This window comes from Anabrus simplex, chromosome 4 (genome assembly GCF_040414725.1).
Source record: "Anabrus simplex isolate iqAnaSimp1 chromosome 4, ASM4041472v1, whole genome shotgun sequence".
NCBI lineage: Eukaryota > Metazoa > Arthropoda > Insecta > Orthoptera > Tettigoniidae > Anabrus > Anabrus simplex.
Genome location: NC_090268.1, coordinates 48077306 through 48097381, shown reverse-complemented (window position 1 = coordinate 48097381; position 20076 = coordinate 48077306). Strand labels below are relative to the sequence as shown.

At 39.0% G+C, this 20076-nt stretch overlaps 1 protein-coding gene across 4 annotated transcripts in view; it reads right to left on the bottom strand.

Moving 5' to 3' along the window:
* LOC136871607 (cysteine desulfurase) overlaps nucleotides 1-19089 on the bottom strand; it is a 145209-nt gene extending 126120 nt beyond the window's left edge. For all 4 annotated transcript variants that reach the window (XM_067145059.2, XM_067145060.2, XM_067145061.2 and 1 more), the window contains exons 1-5: nucleotides 18825-19089; nucleotides 15309-15385; nucleotides 13609-13725; nucleotides 6601-6738; nucleotides 3420-3612 (exon numbers count right to left, since the gene is read on the bottom strand). In XM_067145059.2, the coding sequence (XP_067001160.2) occupies nucleotides 3420-3612; nucleotides 6601-6738; nucleotides 13609-13725; nucleotides 15309-15385; nucleotides 18825-18990 (691 nt within the window). In that variant the 5' untranslated portion in view covers nucleotides 18991-19089. The remainder of the gene's footprint in view (nucleotides 1-3419; nucleotides 3613-6600; nucleotides 6739-13608; nucleotides 13726-15308; nucleotides 15386-18824) is intronic.
* Nucleotides 19090-20076: the final 987 nt, after the last annotated feature.

The following is a 20076-nucleotide window of genomic DNA, read 5'->3' as shown; positions in this document are numbered from 1 at the left end:
CAGACACATGCATTGTATGACCACATACAGTACAAAAATGTCATTCTAACCATAAAGTTGATACCAGACACACAATATCATATTATGTTCCAGTCGAGGCTCAATTACTGAGGGTGGCTACTCAAAACTGGTTGAAAACACTTTAACAATGTAAATTATTTACCATTATAAATCATAGGAAAGTTGATATAATCTTCCCTTTATTATTATCATCACTAAGGTATTTCCCGGCATAATCGTCGCACTTTTTATACCAAAATTTTCAAACAAATAGTACGGTGCGACCATTATACGAAGAATTTTTAATACCAGTATTTGTATTACTCAAAAATTTTATAACTAAATTGTATTTGATACAAATTTAAGATGCACGTAATACTCATGTTTATACATCAAAATAATTAAAATAGTCTAAAACAAAATTCATAATTATTCGCAACAATTCGGCAAACGTTTTTCCAACCTGAAAATAAAAATGAACGTATTAAGTTAATTGTCATTAATTTGAGTATTAAAGTTAAAATATTACACTTGCAAAAAATTATCGCTTTGTTGTGAAATACGGACTTACCGGTACACAATTTATTCCAAATCTTCTGTGTCGCTATCGCAGGTTTCGGTATCTGATACGTTGTCCTCGCCACTGTTAATACCAGTATCAGATTCTTCGTCTCTCTGCCACACTGTGTCATGTCTAGTGCATTCGAAATCCCAGTCCTTTTGAAGCTCTTGGAGACTAGTTCAGGTGGTATAAGATCCCAACTCTTCATCACCCACGAGCATAACAAGTCCAAGGGTGGACGCCTGATATTTCCAGCGGGCGTCAATTGCTGATCGCCGCTCATCATCCACTCATTGTAAAATCGACGTAAGTGGTCTTTAAAGGGTTTATTAATACGTACGTCCAGTGGCTGCAAAGCAGACGTTAGACCACCAGGAATGACTATCTGTCGTGTCTTATTTTTACTGAGAAGTTGCTTCATTTCGTTCAACGAGGTGACCTTGGAAACTATCAAAAACAAGCAGAGCTGGTTGTTTTAGTAGTGCACCGGGTCTTCTATCCCACACAGTTTTAACCCAGTCCAGCATGAGTTCTACTTCCATCCACCACTTTGGTTGCACTCGTACATGAATTCCGTGAGGAAACTGTATATTCTTAGGCATCGTTTTCCTCTTGAAAATGATGTAAGGCGGCAACTTTCTTCCGTCAGCTGTAATAGCTAGCACTGCAGTGCATCGCAACTTCTTACCACCGCTGGTTTTCATTAATACACTCCGTGATCCTTTTAGCGCAATAGTGCAATTGCGAGGCATATCAAAAAAGATTGGAGTCTGATCGGCATTACCGATTTGAGAAAGCAAGTACGAAGTTTCCTTGCGCAAACGTATGACAAATCGGTGAAAATTTACAATCTTGTTCGTGTAATCAGCAGGCAACTTTTGGCTTAGTGTTGTTTTCCTTCGCACTGACAGATTGTGTCGTCGCATGAACCCCTTAATCCACCCACGACTCGCCTTAAACTGAGTTATGTTGTGTTTGCGCGCTACCTCCCGTTCCTTAATTTGTAACATTTCATATGATACACTGCAGCCATTGCTACGTATTTCATCGACGTACATAAATACTTCTTCGTCAATTACAGGAAACTTCCCTGTTTTAGAACCTCTAAACACGCGTTTAGAAGGGTTTGTGCTTTTTAGCTTGTTTTTTAATTTCCGCCAGTCATGCACCAACTTTTCACTCACTGAAAATTTTCTTTCTGCAGCTCTGTTCCCGCGCTCTTCAGTGAAGGCAATTACGCTTAGCTTGAAGCCCGCAGAATAGTTTCTATATTTACCCATAATCGCTTATAAATGCTTCACACGTTAATGTTTTGCAATATAAATGACTTTCCGTAATTGTTCACTATTAAAACAAATTATTTCTACAAACACCCCAACCACAAACTAAAATTCTCACGCACACGTGTCTACAGTAATCACGTCAGTCACAAACAAATAAATGCATCTGTGATCTGTCCATTCCAGAGCAGCCAATACTGTTAGGCAGCAAGAAAGCATGCAGCAATTTATCATCAGTTGAGCTCGTTGGTTGTGACACACTAGTGCGCTTGCGCAAAGCTCGCAAACCGGAGCACAGACGTCTTCATACATCGCTCTAGCTAGCGGGGTGTAGATCTACTGTAGTTGACCGTGTTCCGAGACGTCAGTAACAAACATTCATTTTTTCAATTTCTTTTAAACATACGGTAATTAGGTTAATATTTCTTCCCAGTTATTGATGATTTTACATTACATTACTGACGAGTTTATAAAATAAAACTTTAATACCATTGGATAATAATTATCTTGACTGCTTGGGTAAAAGTTTTCATCCCATGCCCGGACACTTATGACATAGTAGTAAGATAAGAGTCTAGCGATGACAACTGAGACATCGTAAATAATTCGGCTGACCGTGAGCTGAATAACTCCGTGAATCTGCATTATCGTCTTAGATTTCACTTCATGCCAATAATGCAGGAGCCGGCCCCATGGTGTAGGGGTATTGCCTGCCACTAACACGGAGGCCCCGGATTCAATTCATGGCCAGGTCAGGGAATTTTACCTGTATCTGAGGGCTGGTTCGAGGTCCACTCAACCTATGTGATTACAATTGAAGAGCTATCTGACAGTGAGATGGCGGCTCCGGTCTAGAGAGCCAAGAATAACGGCCGTGAGGATTCGTCGTGCTGACCACACGACACCTCGTAATCTGCAGGCCTTCGGGCTGAGCAGCGGTCGCTTGCTAGACCAAAGTCCTTTGCGACTGTTGCGCCAGGGGCGGGTGGTTGTAATAACGCAGAATTCTATCAGACTTCTTGTCTACTAGAAGACAAGTGTGTGTTGGTACCGGTATTTCCTGGCGATGTTGCCAATAAGCGATAACTTACAGCCTTATGTATTTCAAATGAGAATTCATAATGTGTAGGTGATGAATAAATTGTACACTGTCTCGCGACCACGTTGTCAAACTACCGATAGCCTACTGGTAAGCCATGCGTCGTACATATACCGGTATTATTTATTTATACGTTGTGCAACATCTCGCAAATGTGACTGTGTTGCCAAATTGCCCATAAACCATACACGTATTTAAATTGCGCATTCATGTGTAACTTACATTGCAGTTCCATTTACCTTTTAACCAGATTGGTGAACAAAATTTGGACATGCGACGAATATGCGATTAAATGTTAAAAGTCCGATTTTTGTATTGAAAATAAAGGATGCGACGATTACGCCGGGAAATACGGTATATAATGGATGTCAGTTCTGAACATTTATTTACTTAGTTGCATTTATAATTAAATAACTGATAAGTTATACTGTAAAATAAACATCCATCTTACAATATTGAAAATCACAAGAATAGTCACCTATTTCTTTGATAGGCTGTTTCACTCCAATTTCATTATTTACAGCCATTACTGACACAATTGAGGTGTCTGGTCTCAAAGCAGCTTCTAGCTGTTCCATCTCAATTCGTCCAGTCGGTCCCACAGGCAAATAGGTCACTGAGAATCCTTCTCCTTCCAACGCACGGCATGAGTCCAATACACACTTGTGTTCCTATAAAGAATGCAAGAACCCTCTAAAGAGACACTCATTATGGAGAACTTTGAGAAACTATATTTACCAACCAATAATGTTATAGAGAATGGCCCTACAAAATGTTTTTGCTTTTCCATGGAATCCTTCTTCTATGACACTCAGCAACTACAACCCTATAACACACCTATAAAAAAAGCATTATTAAACAAAGAATAAAAAATACACTATTAAACAAAGTATGTCACCTATCCTTGTTAAAGAGACAACACAACAGAATCTGGTAGATGCGTAACTTTTTTGATGAGTGCATATGAAGGGATGGTTGCCTAGTGTACTTTCCCTTAAAGGAATAACCACCATCACCACATACATTACATCTCAAAGCACCAACATTCTCAATAAGCAGCCATAATGTAAATTACAAGCATTCTAAGACCATATACAAAACCGTCATTCTAATCAAAAGGTTGATAATAGACATAAGATATCATGTTGCGGTCTGAGGCTCAATAACTGAGGGTGACTAATCAAAATTGGTTGAAAACACTCGTATAAGGAGAGATGATGAACTGCTGAGCACTTCATCAAATATTAAAGCATACAAGCAGAAACAGGTTTTTACATGTAGTAACATGGTAATGATCACAGAGTTGTTCACACAGTTCACATACGCATTTTCTGTTGGGGTCTTGAAAACTTTTCTAAATTATTTTCATCACAATTTTTCATTAAGAAAATTCTGAAAGAAAAAAAAAAAAAAAAAAAAAAAGGCGCCTGCTAGGAACTTGAAATTACAGGACTTCCTCTTCCACTTTCCTCAATTCTCACTGGATGGGATACTGGGTTGAAGGTGCAGTGTTTATCTTTAACCATTTTAATGTTACATGTACATACCTGCCAACATTTCCGATTTACCAGGAAACTTTCCGTTTTTTAACTCGTCTTCCGATTTTCTGATTTATTCTTACTTCTTCCTACTTTTTACCAATATAACCTCCAGTACGGTCAATAATCTTCCCCTTGGATAAAGGATAAATTCTTATGTGCTTGTGCAATTTATGCAACCTCATTTTCATGTGATATAATGTTGATTCCCATGGGAAACCTGAAATATTTGTCCCAAATGAGTAAATTCATAATACCAAATTATTGGACCATGATGATATATAATCTATATCATCTACTGGCCAGGCAGGCGTCAATTTCTGGTAATGAGACAAATTTATAATGTCCAATAACGGACCATTTATACTGGTATTATCTCATTTTCAATCGTATTTATTTGATGCTTTATTTCGTGAGTGTATCGCCCGTCGCCTTCATGTATCGTGTTTCCCGGTCACTGCAGCAGCGTATGTGCTTTACAGCTGGGGATTCAGGACGGAAATCGTCCTACAAGCAAAAGAGACTAGCGCGCGCTAGCGACTCAGTTAATCGGGAATAAGTTTTTTTATTGCTTCGTGGAATGTTAACATCGTTTCTGTATATAGTTTCGTTGGAGTTGTAGGCCAAGTCTTTTTTCTTGTGGTTCTGTGCTTTCCCACTGCCAAAGTCGTATGTTAATAATGTATGAGACACCTTGATCTGTTTTGCATGTGGTAGTTTTGCATATTTCTGTGCACTTGTGTTCATTCTTACTTCATAAATTTAATGAGTTGCATGTATTTCAGGGAGTTGCGTCGGTGACAGTTTCTGGTATTTTCTCTTCACATTATGGCCAAAAAACAAACATTATCTCCAAGAGTTCAGAGATACCTATAAAATGAAATTCCCGTTCGTTTTACAGTCTAATAAAGGAAACTATCATGGATTCTGTTGCATGTGTCAGTGTGATATAATCATAAATGAAAATGATTAGGTACATTTTCTTGTAACCATTTTTATGTTTTTTTAGTTTAAGATTTTAAATTTAATGGACAATTCGCATTGTAACTGTAGATATGTATGCCTTCTGTCCCGTCCTTTTTTCACCTGGACCATGGCGCAATATTTGTGATGAAATACAATAATTATAAAATCTTCCTATTTTTTATTTCCAAAACTTGGCAGGTATGCATGTAATTTACCAAATAATTCCTTAGCTGTGACAAAGAACTAGCACCTAAACAGGAATTGCAAGATGATCATTTTACTGTGCATGGCCACTCTTTCCTGACAACTACAAAGAACTAGCACCTAAACAGGAATTGCAAGATGATCATTTTACTGTGCATGGCCACTCTTTCCTAACAACTACCATTACACAACTGGAGGATCAGTGCCCTCAGAAAGATGCGCAAAGGGCTGCTTTCCTTTACAACATACTAGTACTTATTTAATGAGTGGAGGTACAGCTTCACTGATGAAAAGAATAAATACATAAATAACAGTTCCTGGACAAGCAAGTTTAATAAAGTTGTGTTGTGGGACTGTCTTTAGACAGACTTTTTAACCCTTTATTGCACACTGTTGCCTTCAGGCAACATATGACTTTTCACCTGTATAATTGGATACAGATTGTGGACAGAGGTAGTTTTTCAGCACTGTAAACATCCACGCGTACCAACCACATTTATTTTACGTAGGCCCTCCCCATCGCATTACCACAGGCTTCAGGAGTACCTCTGGCTCAACCTCAAAGACATTACTGACCTATGGTCATGCAAGTATACTTGCGCCTTGCAATACATACCCATGGCCAGTACGCAGTAATGTTCGGTCTTTGAATGTGAAAGAGTAAGATCATTAAAAATCATATATATACCCCATTATGGCAATTCACATACGAGTGTTAAGCTATTAGCCCCAGTTAAGAACACTGAACATAGGTTGAACATTAAAGCTTGAAATTTTCTTTACCAAACAAAAACAGAAAATAACTTGATGAAGCTGAGAAGCAGAAATGGACTCATAAAGGACTGTGAAGTAATAAATATGGAAGTATTGGAGCTGATAAAGGAGTTAGTTGGTCTCTGCTTGGAAGAATATGAATCATGGTTTCAATCAGATATTTGTTCATCTACTTACAGTCTGAGTAGTAACTATGTGTTTCTTCTTGCTTGCATAAAAACGTGCAACACCCTTCAGTGCTATGTTATTCGATTCTGTGGCACCAGATGTGAAAATGATCTCCTTCGGTTCACAACGTATTAACTGTGCGATTTGCTGCAAAAAATAATATAGAAAATTGGGTACAAAGATTGAAGTCAAAAATCTAAAATATCAATATTGAAAATAGCTCACAAATCATTATAACAAAATGAATGAGGATATGAAAATTCCCAAATCAATGTTAATACAGAGGCTTCTTTAAAATTATTACTGTACTTAAAACTTAATGCACTTTTTTTTTTCAGTGAAATTTAGTGTAAATTCAAGGTGCACATTGCAATCAATAGTATGGTAGACTTGAATGCAAACTCAAAAAATATACTCAACTTTCTACTTCTGCATATGCTTCAGCTCTGTTTGTGTTAAATCATTACTTGTCATTCCATGCTTCTGCTTTGTGCACTTTTTTTATTCTTCTTTACTACCAATACCATATTTTTGTAAGCATTGCTGATAATAAAAGTTTCAATGTGACTTGTGAGTCTGACATAATCAAAATGATGGAAAAAAGCAAATGGTTTCATGTGAAGTGAGCTTCAAACTGAGGCTAATACTTTATGCAGAAAACCATGGAAATGGACAGGCTGCAAGAGAATTTCATGTAGCAAAGAGCAAAACAACACAAAATAGCAATATTTGCTTGTAAAGTAAAGAGAAAGAAATTCAGTGGTCCATGAAAAGGAAGGTACCCTAAGGTAGACAAAGATTTTGAAATCAAATATATAATTATTTTTTTTGCTAGTGGCTTTACGTCGCACCAACACAGATAGGTCTTTTGGCGACGGTGGGATAGGAAACGTCTAGGAGTTGGAAGGAAGCAGTCGTGGCCTTAATTAAGGTACAGCCCCATCATTTGCCTGGTGTGAAAATGGGAAACCACGGAAGACCATCTTCAGGGCTGCCGACAGTGGAATTCGAACCCACTATCTTCCGGATGCAAGCTCATAGCTGCACAGCCGTAACCGCACGGCCAACTCGCCCGGTAATTCAAATATAAAAGGAGCAAATAAAAATCATTATACAAATCCGTTGTCATATAAAGTAATGTTAATGTATCTGTATTGTAATAATGGGGAGTCCATAAATGGAACTCATCGTATGCAGTAAAATTACACTTTGCAGCTGTGCATTAACCCCACCAACCTGGATCCAATGTTTGGGAAGTCAGACTCTGCCTGTCACAAGTCAGGACAAAGGGCGAGTGATAGAGGAGTAACACCTCTTTAAAAAACCTTGGTCCAGCTGACCCGGCTGGTAGTCCCATGTACGGGTCCCTTGCCAGGGTTACGGCGAAGACCTCAACGGCAGTGAAGGCGGAGAAGAGGGACTTCAGAACGGTGGAATTGGCGGAAGGGGTAACCCTCCTATTCTGGGTGAATAAAATAGGAACTGCTGCCTTGCAGTAGAAGTGGGAACTTCAAAAGCTAAGGGAAGAAACCCCGACAGAAAATCAGCCTGGTGCCTCAGGCTTAAGATGGCAGCCCTGTCAAGGCACTCGGAAGCAGTGGGTTAATCACTCGCACTTCTTAACACAATGCTGTCCGCTCACGTACCGATACGTGTTTCCAAGCGCGGTGCTCTGCAGCCGCTCACGTATGAATACGTGTTGGTGCAGCACTGTCTTCTGATGCCATCTAACGGTTATTGGGGAACTGCTTGCAGATTATCGTTGATGTACCTAAACGGTAGAAAATCTATGCTTCTTTTAGTACCGGTTTTCCCCGTTTTAGAGCTTCAGTGGCATTTGTTTTCGCCTTCGAATATCTGCCGTGTATCCATCAATGCTAGTAAACAAAAATGGCAGCGCCGGTAAACAGTGGATTGACTCCTGGTGATATTATATGTGAATTATACGCTGATAATTTGTCAGATGTTCCCAGTGATTGTGAGGAGAATGAAGATGAATTGTCTAGTGATAATTCTAGTGCTAGTGTCGTGCATTTATGTGGAAGTGATGCTGTGAATGACACGTTTATTGCACCATGTGAGCAGTCAGAACAACAACCTGTTGCTTCAGATAGTGAAGATAATGTAAGTACTGTTGATAGTATTCTCCCTATTTCTGGCAGTGAGTGGTCTGATCAAGATATTGTACCGGTTTTAGAGCCTTTCTCGGGGATGCCTGGCGTTAAAATTTTGCCGAGCGAACCTGAAAATGTAAGTTGTGTCGTGAAGTTGTTCATTGGTGATTATCTGTTGGAGTATATGGTAGAGGAATCAAACAGATATCATTACCAGAATGAACTGAAATATAAAATCTCACCAAAAACTTTAAAGTGGACAAATATAACCGTGAATGAACTCAAAAAGTTCTTGGGACTGTTACTTTTAATGGGACAAGTACGTAAAGATTCAATCAATGATTATTGGACCACAGATCCCCTGACTGAGACACCAATATTTTCTAAGACGATGAGTAGGAATAGATTTAGACAAATATGGCAAGCATGGCATTTTAGTAATAATGAAGAGCAACCAGAAAATTCCAGTAGAATATACAAAATCGAGTATGTTCTAAATTATTTGCTACAGAAATTTCAGACAGTTTATAAACCTAAACAGCAGCTGTCACTTGATGAAGGTATGATTCCTTGGAGGGGGCGACTTTCCTATCGAACATATAATCCAGCGAAACTGGTAAAATATGGCCTTCTTGTCCGAATGTTGTGTGAATCAGTCAGTGGGTATATCTGCAACATGGAAATATATTCCGGGCAAGGGAAAAAATTGGAGGACACTATATTGTCCGTGATGGGAACTAGTCTCAATTTGTGGCATCATGTGTATATGGACAATTATTACAAGTGTCCATATTGCTGAGGTGCTCCTAAAGCATGGTACTAGAGTGTGTGGGACAATTAGGTTGAATAGAGGCCTTCCTCAGTGTCTAAAATCTGTCCAATGTTTCGGAAGACAGTAAAGTGGACAAAGAGATCCATCATGTACCTTCTAAACTGTGCTATATTTAATTCATTTAGAGTGTTTAGAGAGGTAAATCCACAGCTAAAAATGCCATACAAGGTTTACCTGCATGCTGTTGCTAAGGAATGGTTGAGTGACAGTGCTACCCCACAAACTGACACTGACATTCAGGAACGACCAACTGGACCTCCATCTAAAAGAGGACCTAGGCAAGACCCCCCAGGCAGACTTTCAGGAGATATGAAGAAACATATCATAGACAAAATTGTGAGTACAGGTGTGAAGAAAATTCCCCAGAGACCCTGCAGAGTTTGTGCTGCAAAGAAGCTGAGGAGCAAAACACAATTCATCTGCAAGTTCTGTGAGGTGCCACTACACAGAGGAGTGTGTTTCGAGAACTATTAAAAAGGTTAGTGGAAATATATGATAAGTTTCAGTGCATTCTCATTCCAGGTTTAGGAATCACAATAATTTGAATGATACCCTGCAACAACTCCATGTCTCTGCCAAAACCTTCCGGCCACAGGGGCCAGTTACACGTCAGATGGGCCGGACAGCAATGTGTTAAATAATCTGATTATAGAAACCGAAGCGAAATTACAAAACTGGACGGATAACCTGATGATGACCTTTGGCATGAAGAGGATAACGAAAATTGGTTTCTGGAATGTGAGGACCTTGAGGGAGAAAAGCAGACTAAAACAAGTGACATGGGAAATGAAGAACTACGGGCTGGACATTCTGGGATTGAGTGAGGTGAGGTGGCCAGGATTTGGCGAGATACAGACAACAGATGGAATTACATTTCTATATTCTGGTGGTGAGGACGAAGATCACAGGGATGGAGTGGGGTTGCTGCTCAGTAGAAATGCAATGAGAAGTCTTATGGAGTGGAAGCCAATTTCCAGTAGGCTACTGACTGCTAGATTCAAGACCAAGATCAGGAATGTGACCATTATCCAATGCTATGCACCTACAGAACAATCGGAGTTGGAAAGAAAGGAAGAATTCTACCAAATGTTGCGAGATGCCACAATGAAAAAAAGTAAGAAGGATATTTTCATAGTTATGGGAGACTTCAATGCGAAGGTTGGCTCAAAAAATGAAGGATTGGAACATATCATGGGTATACATGGTCTTGGCGAGATGAATGAAAATGGGGAAAAGTTTACGGAATATTGCGCCAGCCAAGACTTGGTGATAGGTGGCACGGTGTTCCCGCATAGGCGGTGTCATAAGGTCACGTGGGTGTCTCCTGATTAAGTCACGGAAAATCAAATTGATCACATTGCGGTGGGCAGGAGGTTCAGAAGGAGTTTGGAAGATGTTAGGAACAAGAGAGGGGCGGATATTGGCAGTGACCATCATCTTGTTGTCGCCAACTTCCGTATAAAGATCGTGGCAGTCCACCAGAAGTTCAACACTCGGCACAAGAAGTTTGATGTTGGTAAGCTAAAGAATCAGCAGACGTTGGAACAATTTCAACTGGAATTTAGCAACAGATTCCAGGTGTTGGATTCCGAGATAGAGAAGGATGTGGAGACTGTATGGAGTGAGGTGAAGAACATCTTTGTGGAAACAAGTGAGAAGCAGCTCGGGTACAAAAACTACCTGCGGAAGGAATGGATATCTGATCAGACCTGGGACAAGATAAATTATAGGAAGGAGATAAAGGCCAAACTAAATATATGCAAAACTAGACAGCAGAAGGCTCAAACACAAGCTGAGTATTCAGTAGCAGATAAGGAAGTAAAGAGGAATGTGCGAAAGGATCACAGGAAGTGGATTGATGAGCAGGCAGAGAAAGCAGAACAGGCGGCAAAAAGGGGTGATACAAAGGAGCTTTATGGTATCACAAAGATGCTTTCGAAGAAAGGTTTCAATAAAACTAGGCCCATGAAGAGCAAGACAGGCGAGATCCTCACTACGTGTGAACAGCAGCTGAGTAGATGGAGGGAACACTTTGCGGAGGTTTTTAATAGAGATGTGGGACTGGAAAATAAGCAGAAAGGAGACGAAGGTGAGGAAGAAGCAGAAGGTGATCCAGGCATCGGCCTTGACTCTCCAACCCAGGGTGAGATACGGAGAGCATTGAAGCAAATGAAAAACGGGAAGGCACCAGGTCTGGACAACATTCCAGTGGAAATACTGAAAGCAGACCTTGATACTACAATCAAATTGCTTCACCCACTGCTGGAGAAGATATGGAAAGAGGAAAAAATACCGACCGACTGGAAGAAGGGGCTGATAGTCAAGTTACCGAAAAAAGGGGACACAACAAACTGCAACAACTGGAGGGGTATCACCTTGCTCTCCATTCCAAGCAAAGTGCTGTCGCGAGTCATCCTGAATCGCATAAAGGATTCAATAGAAAGAAGACTTCGAAAGGAACAGGCGGGATTTCGGCAACATCGCAGCTGTGTGGATCTCATCAATAAACTTCGGATCATCATAGAACAGAGTGTGGAATGGCGGAGTATCCTCTACCTCGCATTCGTGGACTTTGAGAAAGCCTTTGATTCTGTAAATCAAAGAATTATGTGGAAGACCCTCAAGGAATACAGAATTCCATCGAAGATTATCAACATCATGAAAGAGATATACGAAGGGTATGAGTGTCAGGTTCTTCATGAAGGGAAACTAACAGAAAAGATAAACGTCAAGTCTGGAGTGAGACAGGGGTGTGTTCTTTCTCCCACTCTGTTCCTGCTGGTCTTAGACAGTGTGATGAAGAAGGTAATAGGAGGACGGAAGAGGGGTGTTCAATGGGGGATGAGAGACAGGCTTGAAGATCTTGACTTCGCAGACGACATTTGCCTTATGGTGCAGCGGTACCGGGACATAGAAGATAAACTGAGTAGGTTGCAGAAGGAAGCAGAATGTGCAGGTCTCATGATCAACACAAATAAGACCAAAAAGATGAGGATAAATTCGGATATCATGACCAGCTTGACAGTAAATGGAAAGGAAACTGAGTGAGTTGAATCCTTCCTCTACCTTGGAAGTATAGTTACAACGGATGGGGGAGCAGAGGAAGATATTCGAAGCCGTATCCGGAAGGCAAATGGTGCGTTTGTCCAGTTCTATCCCGTGTGGAAGAATAGAAACATCTCCAGGAAAACTAAGCTTCGCCTCTTCAACAGCAATGTAAAGTCGATTCTTCTATACGGCTGTGAAACATGGAAAGTTACAAAACAGATCAAAAACCAGCTACAGGTGTTCATAAATAGATGTCTGCGTCGCATAACAAATGTGAGGTGGCCAGACATAATCTCTAATGAAGATCTTTGGACCATGACCAATCAGCAGCCGATTGACATCCAGATCAAGGAGAGGAAATGGCGCTGGATCAGCCACACATTAAGGAAGCCGGATGGAGCTGTTGAGAGGGCAGTGCTGGACTGGAACCCTCAAGGCACCAGAAAGCGAGGTCGGCCAAAGAAGACCTCGAAGAGGACGATCGAAAAAGAAATTGCAGAGGTTGACAAGACCTGGAGCGAAGTGAAGAGAATGGCCATGAACCGTACTGTGTGGATAAATTTCGCCAAGGCCCTATGCTCCAGAGAGAGCAACAGGAAATAAGTCAAGTAAGTCAAGCTGTGCATTAAAACTGCAAGCAAACATATTTCTTCTTTCAAGTATTTTTAAATTGGGGTGTGCACTGGAATCAAAGGCACATTAGATTTCAGTAAATACAGTACTTCTGATTAGCTAATAATTGTCTTCAAATCTCTTTCAAACAGGCTCACTTATAAATTCATTCACTGGTACTAGCTCATTCTCTCTCAAATATTCATTCCATGTCAGTTATAAAAAGCAAAAGCAAGCTTGTAGTTTTACATGACTGTTGAGTTTGTTTGTTTGTTTGTTTGTTTGTTTGTTATAGTGGAAGCCATTTCTCTTCAGATTTGACTTTATCTATAACTGCGAGTATCTTCAATCCACTGAAAAATAAAACAAATGTACCAGCTACAGGAACACATTACTTAAAATTTAACTCACTCCTCGTGCTAATTCTACAGCAGCTTCACTTTCCCAACCATATGCATGGGTTCGAGAATGTGGATTGCCCCAGTGTGATGTAAAATAAGGCATCATAGCATCCAGGACTCGAGGATCCTGAAAAGAATAATAGTGATAAGTAATATGACCCAATACAGGTATAACACAAATTAATTTTACAAGTTGCTTTACGTCGCACCAACACAGATGTGTCTTATGGAAATGACGGAATAGGAAAGGTCTAGGAGTGGGAAGGAAGCTGTGACCTTAAGGCAATGTATTGGTGAAATTTGGTGAAAATGATGCAAAAACTCCATTTTTGGCTTTTTATGTTTTTACTATGTTCATACCTTATCCTTTCTTTTTGTACTTTGTTTTATTTAAATATCAGCCATTAAAAGCCCTTAGCAGCCATTTAAATGACCCTGTGCAAGTGGGAGTTGCCTCACATTGTCACTATTCTCATAAATATCTTTAGTTTTGTTTTTTGTAGATTCACCAAAACATGACAGTAGCAACATTAAGTCTATACTATCTCCACAGGTAGGATGTAAAATAATACCTGTGTATCAGAGACTTGCTTCAAATGAGGTTTTAGAGTGCTTCACAGTAGGTAAAACACAAAATACCAATGAATTTTTGCATAATGTAGGCCTAATTTGGGCTAAGAGCCTGAAGGAAGTGTTTGTGTCAAAGAAAAAACTGGAGATTACTGTAACATCAGCAATTGTTGAATTCAACATTGGTTGTGAAGCAACTGAGAAACTAAAAGCTAGTGTTAGGGGTATTAAGTTAGCAGCTCAGGACAGAAAATTAGTGTAATGAGGGACAAGCATAGACTTGACCACAGTTGAGTGTCTGAATGACAAGAGTTCAAAACAGCACAAAGGAAACTAAGACTCTCAAAAACTGCTAGTGAAACCAGAAAGAAACAGCAAAGGGTCCAACATATGGTGCTAGGGAGTTTTAAGTCAACTGTATTCAGGTACTGGACTATTGATCATCTCTAAAATTTTTCTCAGAATGTTTTTTCCAGCAATTTTCAAGATTCAAAATGCTCCTCATGCCACAATTATCAACCAATTTATTAGAAACTCTTAGGATTGCTTCAGATACAATAGAATAATAGACTGATATGCAAATTTTACAATATATGCGGTAGTTCAGGAGCAATTTTTTATCATAAAATATAAAAATCGAGTTATGCTTATGTAAAAAAATTTTCTTTCAGCATAATTAAAATTTGTCAAATTTGTATTTTAAAACAGCCAGATCTGTTGAGGAGCATGTTATAAATATATTGAAAAGTTTTAAAAATTGTGTTAAATTTTTTAATATCTCAAAAACTACTGTTGTAGAAACTTTGTATGTTGTATCATATTGATACTGACATAAAATGATCAAAATTGTAAGGTGAAAGGATGGAAACTATAGATTATAGGATTTTCACAGATGCATTGCTTTAATTAAAGTATAGCCCCAGCATTTGCCTGGTATGAAACTGGGAAACCACGCAAAACCATCTTCAAGGCTGCTGAGGGTGGGGTTGAAGCCCACTATTTCCCGAATCCTCCTCCATCAACTCTCCCATCTTTAACTACTAGCCTATATCATACAACATCAATGGAACATCAACATACTCCTTTGTTATGATAGTGAGCACATTCTTTACATCCAATATAATTACTGTCAATTCTTACCAAAGGTGTCGTTGCTTGAGCATCTAAGTATAGTGGTCGGCCATTTAGGTTTAAATCACTTTTCTTCCGAATCACATCTGAAAAAAAAAAAAAGGAAGTTAATAAGGAAAATGAAAGATATTATGCTACAAAATAATAATAAGTAGAAGAATAACAGCAAAACATTAAACGTTTATCAAGTCAAGTCATATTTAGAAAGAGGGAGTAACAAAAAAGGAGACAAGGGCAAATACAAAAACTTTATTAAAGGACAAGTACAATCTCGACACTCCATACAGTGCAGTCTTCAAACAGATGGGCTCTCCCCTCACCAATCCTGGTTCTTCTACATTCATTCTTGTCATCCCCTGACAAGCCTGTTTCTAATTGCTAACTTCATCAGGAAAAGGGCTTAATAGCCTACTAATTGAGGGACAATCTAGATAGACCTCCACTGATTAAGAAAGTGTAGGGTAAAAAAAATTTTAAAAACTGGATAAACATACCAAAATGGGAAGAGAAAAAGATAAAAATGAATACAGGTGGAAAAAATCAGGAACAAAGGACAAACATGCCAGCTCTCAATTAAATGAATCCCCCAGGATGCTAAAGAACTTTCATAGGTACCACTTCCAAGGCAGTAGATACCAGCACAACTCTGACTCTGAATTAAGATATCCACGTCACCCCTTGGACTCAAGAGGACAGTTGGAGCTGATCGTTATTTAAGTGGACTACATACTGGATGACACATCATGCACTCTGACCATGGATTTTTACTACTTCCGTGTACTTTCGTGACCCATTCAAATATTTTGATGTCTTGCGTTCTATGGGTGGCAAAGAAATGTGAATTTTACTATCCATGTTTTACCTGTAAAGGCTGGTCTCCACTGATTAACATTTAACAACATGTTAAATGTTAACTGGTGACACCATCAATAAGTTAAATGTTGAATACTGTTTCATTTAACATTGTGTCCACACTTAATAAACATGTTAATCTTGACTTCCTTTTTCTATATACAGGTAGTTATATCAGTTTGTGGTAACACATTTAGATATTTTCAAACGAGGACAATGGACTCAGATGAAGAGGATTACCGGGCGAGTTGACCGTGCGGTTAGGGGCATGTGGCTATGAGCTTGCATCCGGTAAATAGTGGGTTCGAATCCCACTGTCGGCAGCCCTGAAGATGGTTTCCTGTGGTTTCCCAGTTTCCCACCAGGCAAATGCTGGGGCTGTACCTTAATTAAGACCACGGTCGCTTCCTTCCAAATCCTAGGCCTTTCCTATCCCATCGTGGCCATAAGACCTATCTGTGTTGGTGCGACGTAAAGCCACTAGCAAAAGGAAAAAAGATGAATAGGATCTGTCCTTTGTTACTGCCACTGTTGCTTCTGCTCATTGCTTCAAAAGCCAACCACTTTGAAGTATAAACTTCATCCACTCCCACCCCCGACTTCCGACATTCCTGAACTTTTTACAATTCTCGACTGTATTGGGAGTGGAGGGACGCTAGTTTTTTTTCTTTTATGCATTATCGGGAATAATTAGAGATAATTTAGAGTTCCTGGAAACTGTCGGCTTTCTTCACTTTATCTCTGTATTCCTTTAATGAGACAAGGCCTTTCTATTATATCATTAATTAAGTCCAGCGTAATCTCCTTGCTCCACTCCATTTCTGACTATAAATTTTAGTACCGGTGTAGTGCAGAGAACGACATAGGTGTGCGTATTGTATTTGTAGCTTATAACAAAGAGAATGAGTATTGCGGAGTGTTGTAACTATAATCCTACTTCACAAGAAGCACGTCGTTTCCATCGTTTAGGCTATCTGTTGGAATGGAAACAGCACGGAAGTTGCCGAAGCTGTGCCGACATCTCACGAACAATGAATTGACTTGACATGTTTTCCACTTGGAGCGGAAAACACGCCAACATGTTAAAATTGTTAACCTCAACATTCTGAGTTAACATGCAAAGTCAACTGGAAGATACAATCACAATATACATGTCAAGTGTAACATGTTAAATTTAACATGTTGGTGTTAAATGTTAATCAGTGGAAACCGGCCTTATCACTAACTTTCCTGCATGTCTCAAAATACAGGAATACTTCATAAGTTCTTCCTTTTAGTTCACCACTGCTTGTAACAGAGTCTAACTTGGAAATGTGTTGGCCAATGAACGAGACAAGTGAGAGTGAACATTTAATAATGATCATTAGGTAAGGATGGTAGTAAGATCACAGTGGATTTTTTTCAACCACAACAAATATATTATTCCTGAGAATAATCACTGAAACATAAAACAAAATCTTAAACTAAATGTGCCCAAAAAACATATAAAAATATTAACGTAATAATCATACGAGGAATAACAATTCCTATAGCAAGGCAATAAAATTAAAAGGTTAGCATGGTGGTGGTGATGACCAAAGAAAGAGGAAAGCATACAATTTGTCTATCCAAACTGAAGAGATTAATTTCAAGATACGATCAGCAAACTTCCTACTGACAGGAGTCAATGATCTTAAAGCTGTTCTCTGCATGTTCTCTTCTTTATTCAATGGTTCCTCCAAAGAAAATTCTAGACATCTAATGAAATGTTCAATTCATAGTAGACTTCAAGTGTGTATTACAAAATAATAACTTACTTCCTTTGCAAATGGGGCAAAATTAACCAGCATTTTAACAAGCAAAATGCACTCCAGCAGGACAAGATACCGGTAAACTACAAACCTCAAATGATGATTGTTCTATTGAGGATATAATTCCCTCTAACTGTAGGAAAGGAAGTGGAAGAACACTTTGAAAAATGAATATATCAGTAAAAGACAGGAAATAGCCATGAAAGGAGTGAAACAAAAGATTCACTAGAACTAGCAAACTTTATACAGTCATAAAAGAACAAAGAAATAAAAGATTTGTGATATTTTTCCCCTAGATGTTTAACGAGGCACTAAACATTGAAGATTTTCGGCGACAAAAGATGAGAAAGGGCTAAGATTGGGAAGGAAGCAGACGTGGTCTGAGAAACCACGGAAACCATCTTCAGGGCTGCTGATGGTGGGATCTGAACCCACCATCTCCCGTATGTAAACTCACAGCAAAGTGACCCTAACTACACGGCCACTCGCTCGGTGGAAAAATATTTAAGGTCCTATCTACGCTGCCAAATATTCCAATTCTGGGATCTATAAATAAATATCGTCGATTCATTCTTTTCTCTATTTCCTTCTGAAATAACGTGCGGATCTGAACAACTTCAACCTTTGGTGGTTTTTCTAATTTGGCTAAGATAGTTCAATAAACCATAAGGTATAGTCTGTTTAAGTGAAATGTAACCATTATTATTTTGACAGAAGACTATAATGTGCCTTTTTAAGCAAGACAATGTTCTGCTACGATTGTACATAGTCAAACGTAACCTCAAATAAAACTTAAAAGCAGCAAAACTAACGCTAAGAATTATACTACGACATAAATAATTTAAATTCAAAAAGAATACATTATTTTGTGAAGTAACTTCACCTTGTGCTCTGTCAGTACCGGTACCGTAATATCGGATACACATATCAGGTTCTGAAATCCCACAGCTCAAATGTCCGTCATTTCCAATTAAATGCCAGGGAATGACAACATCACGAGTGATTTTGTTCTTTAACAAGGATATGCAATGATTAGTCCAACGGTTCATTTCACCGATTAAATATGTTACTTTGTATACAATTTCAGCATTTATATCACCAAATGTCACTACTAAACAGCGATTCTTCGCCTCTCGCGTCCTTGCTTCTTTGTTGTTCTTTTTGTTTTTTTGTTTTTTCTCTTTCCCCACACTGCCAGGTTAGCCAAGAGTTAATCTAATAAAAAAAAACTTCCGCAAGAAATGAGATTTGAAAACTGAGCATTCGAGGAAGTCCAAAGATAACAAAAACAACTTTTACTAGAAAAAGACAGCTATTTTTTGCACAGTAATGAAGCAAGAAGATTTAACAAAAAGACTAATGGTACTGCCATATAGTGAAAGGGGAGTGATGTCACTTTCTGAGAGCTTTGTGTAATGGTTATATACGGATGTTCATTATTTATTATTATGTCAATCCATTCAAAAATTGTCATTGCAAGGACTCAGGGATGTGAATGAAGGGACTCTGATGGTACTACAAATATATTTTAGCCGATCTGAGGTCTAGGGGTAGCGTGCATGCCTCTCACCAAATACAGTAGAGACAATACGGCACACTCAGCGAGATATCGAGGTAGAGCAATTAGAGCCCTCTCTAGCGGACTGACCTGAGAACTACTGATGCTGTCATAAGAGCACGTGTATTTGTGTGTGAAGTTTTTGGTGTTATTTATGCGTTTTCAGTGAGTTGATGTAATTAAATTGTAGCGTGTGTCATTCCTTGATATCTCCTCTCAACATGAGGGGAAAGGTATGTGCTGTGTTTGGCTGCAGTAACTATGAAGTAGAAAAGAATGCGCGGTCTTTCTTCCATTTCCCTCGTGACAAAAAATGTAAGTAATATTGCGTTTGCATACATATTCTTCCAGTGATAAAGATATTTTTATAGTACTTCATAATCTTCTGACCTGCTCGACCCATATTTTAACTAGCTTAAAATATAATACGCATATTTTATTGTATAGTGCAGCAGTTAACCTTCAATACTGATGTGTTGTTGTAGGCGTGATCTGTGGGTTTGATTCAATTCAGGAAAATACATATGCATATGAGTGTGGCTGGTTGTGTTCCGAGTTACCCCATTTGGAATGCCGT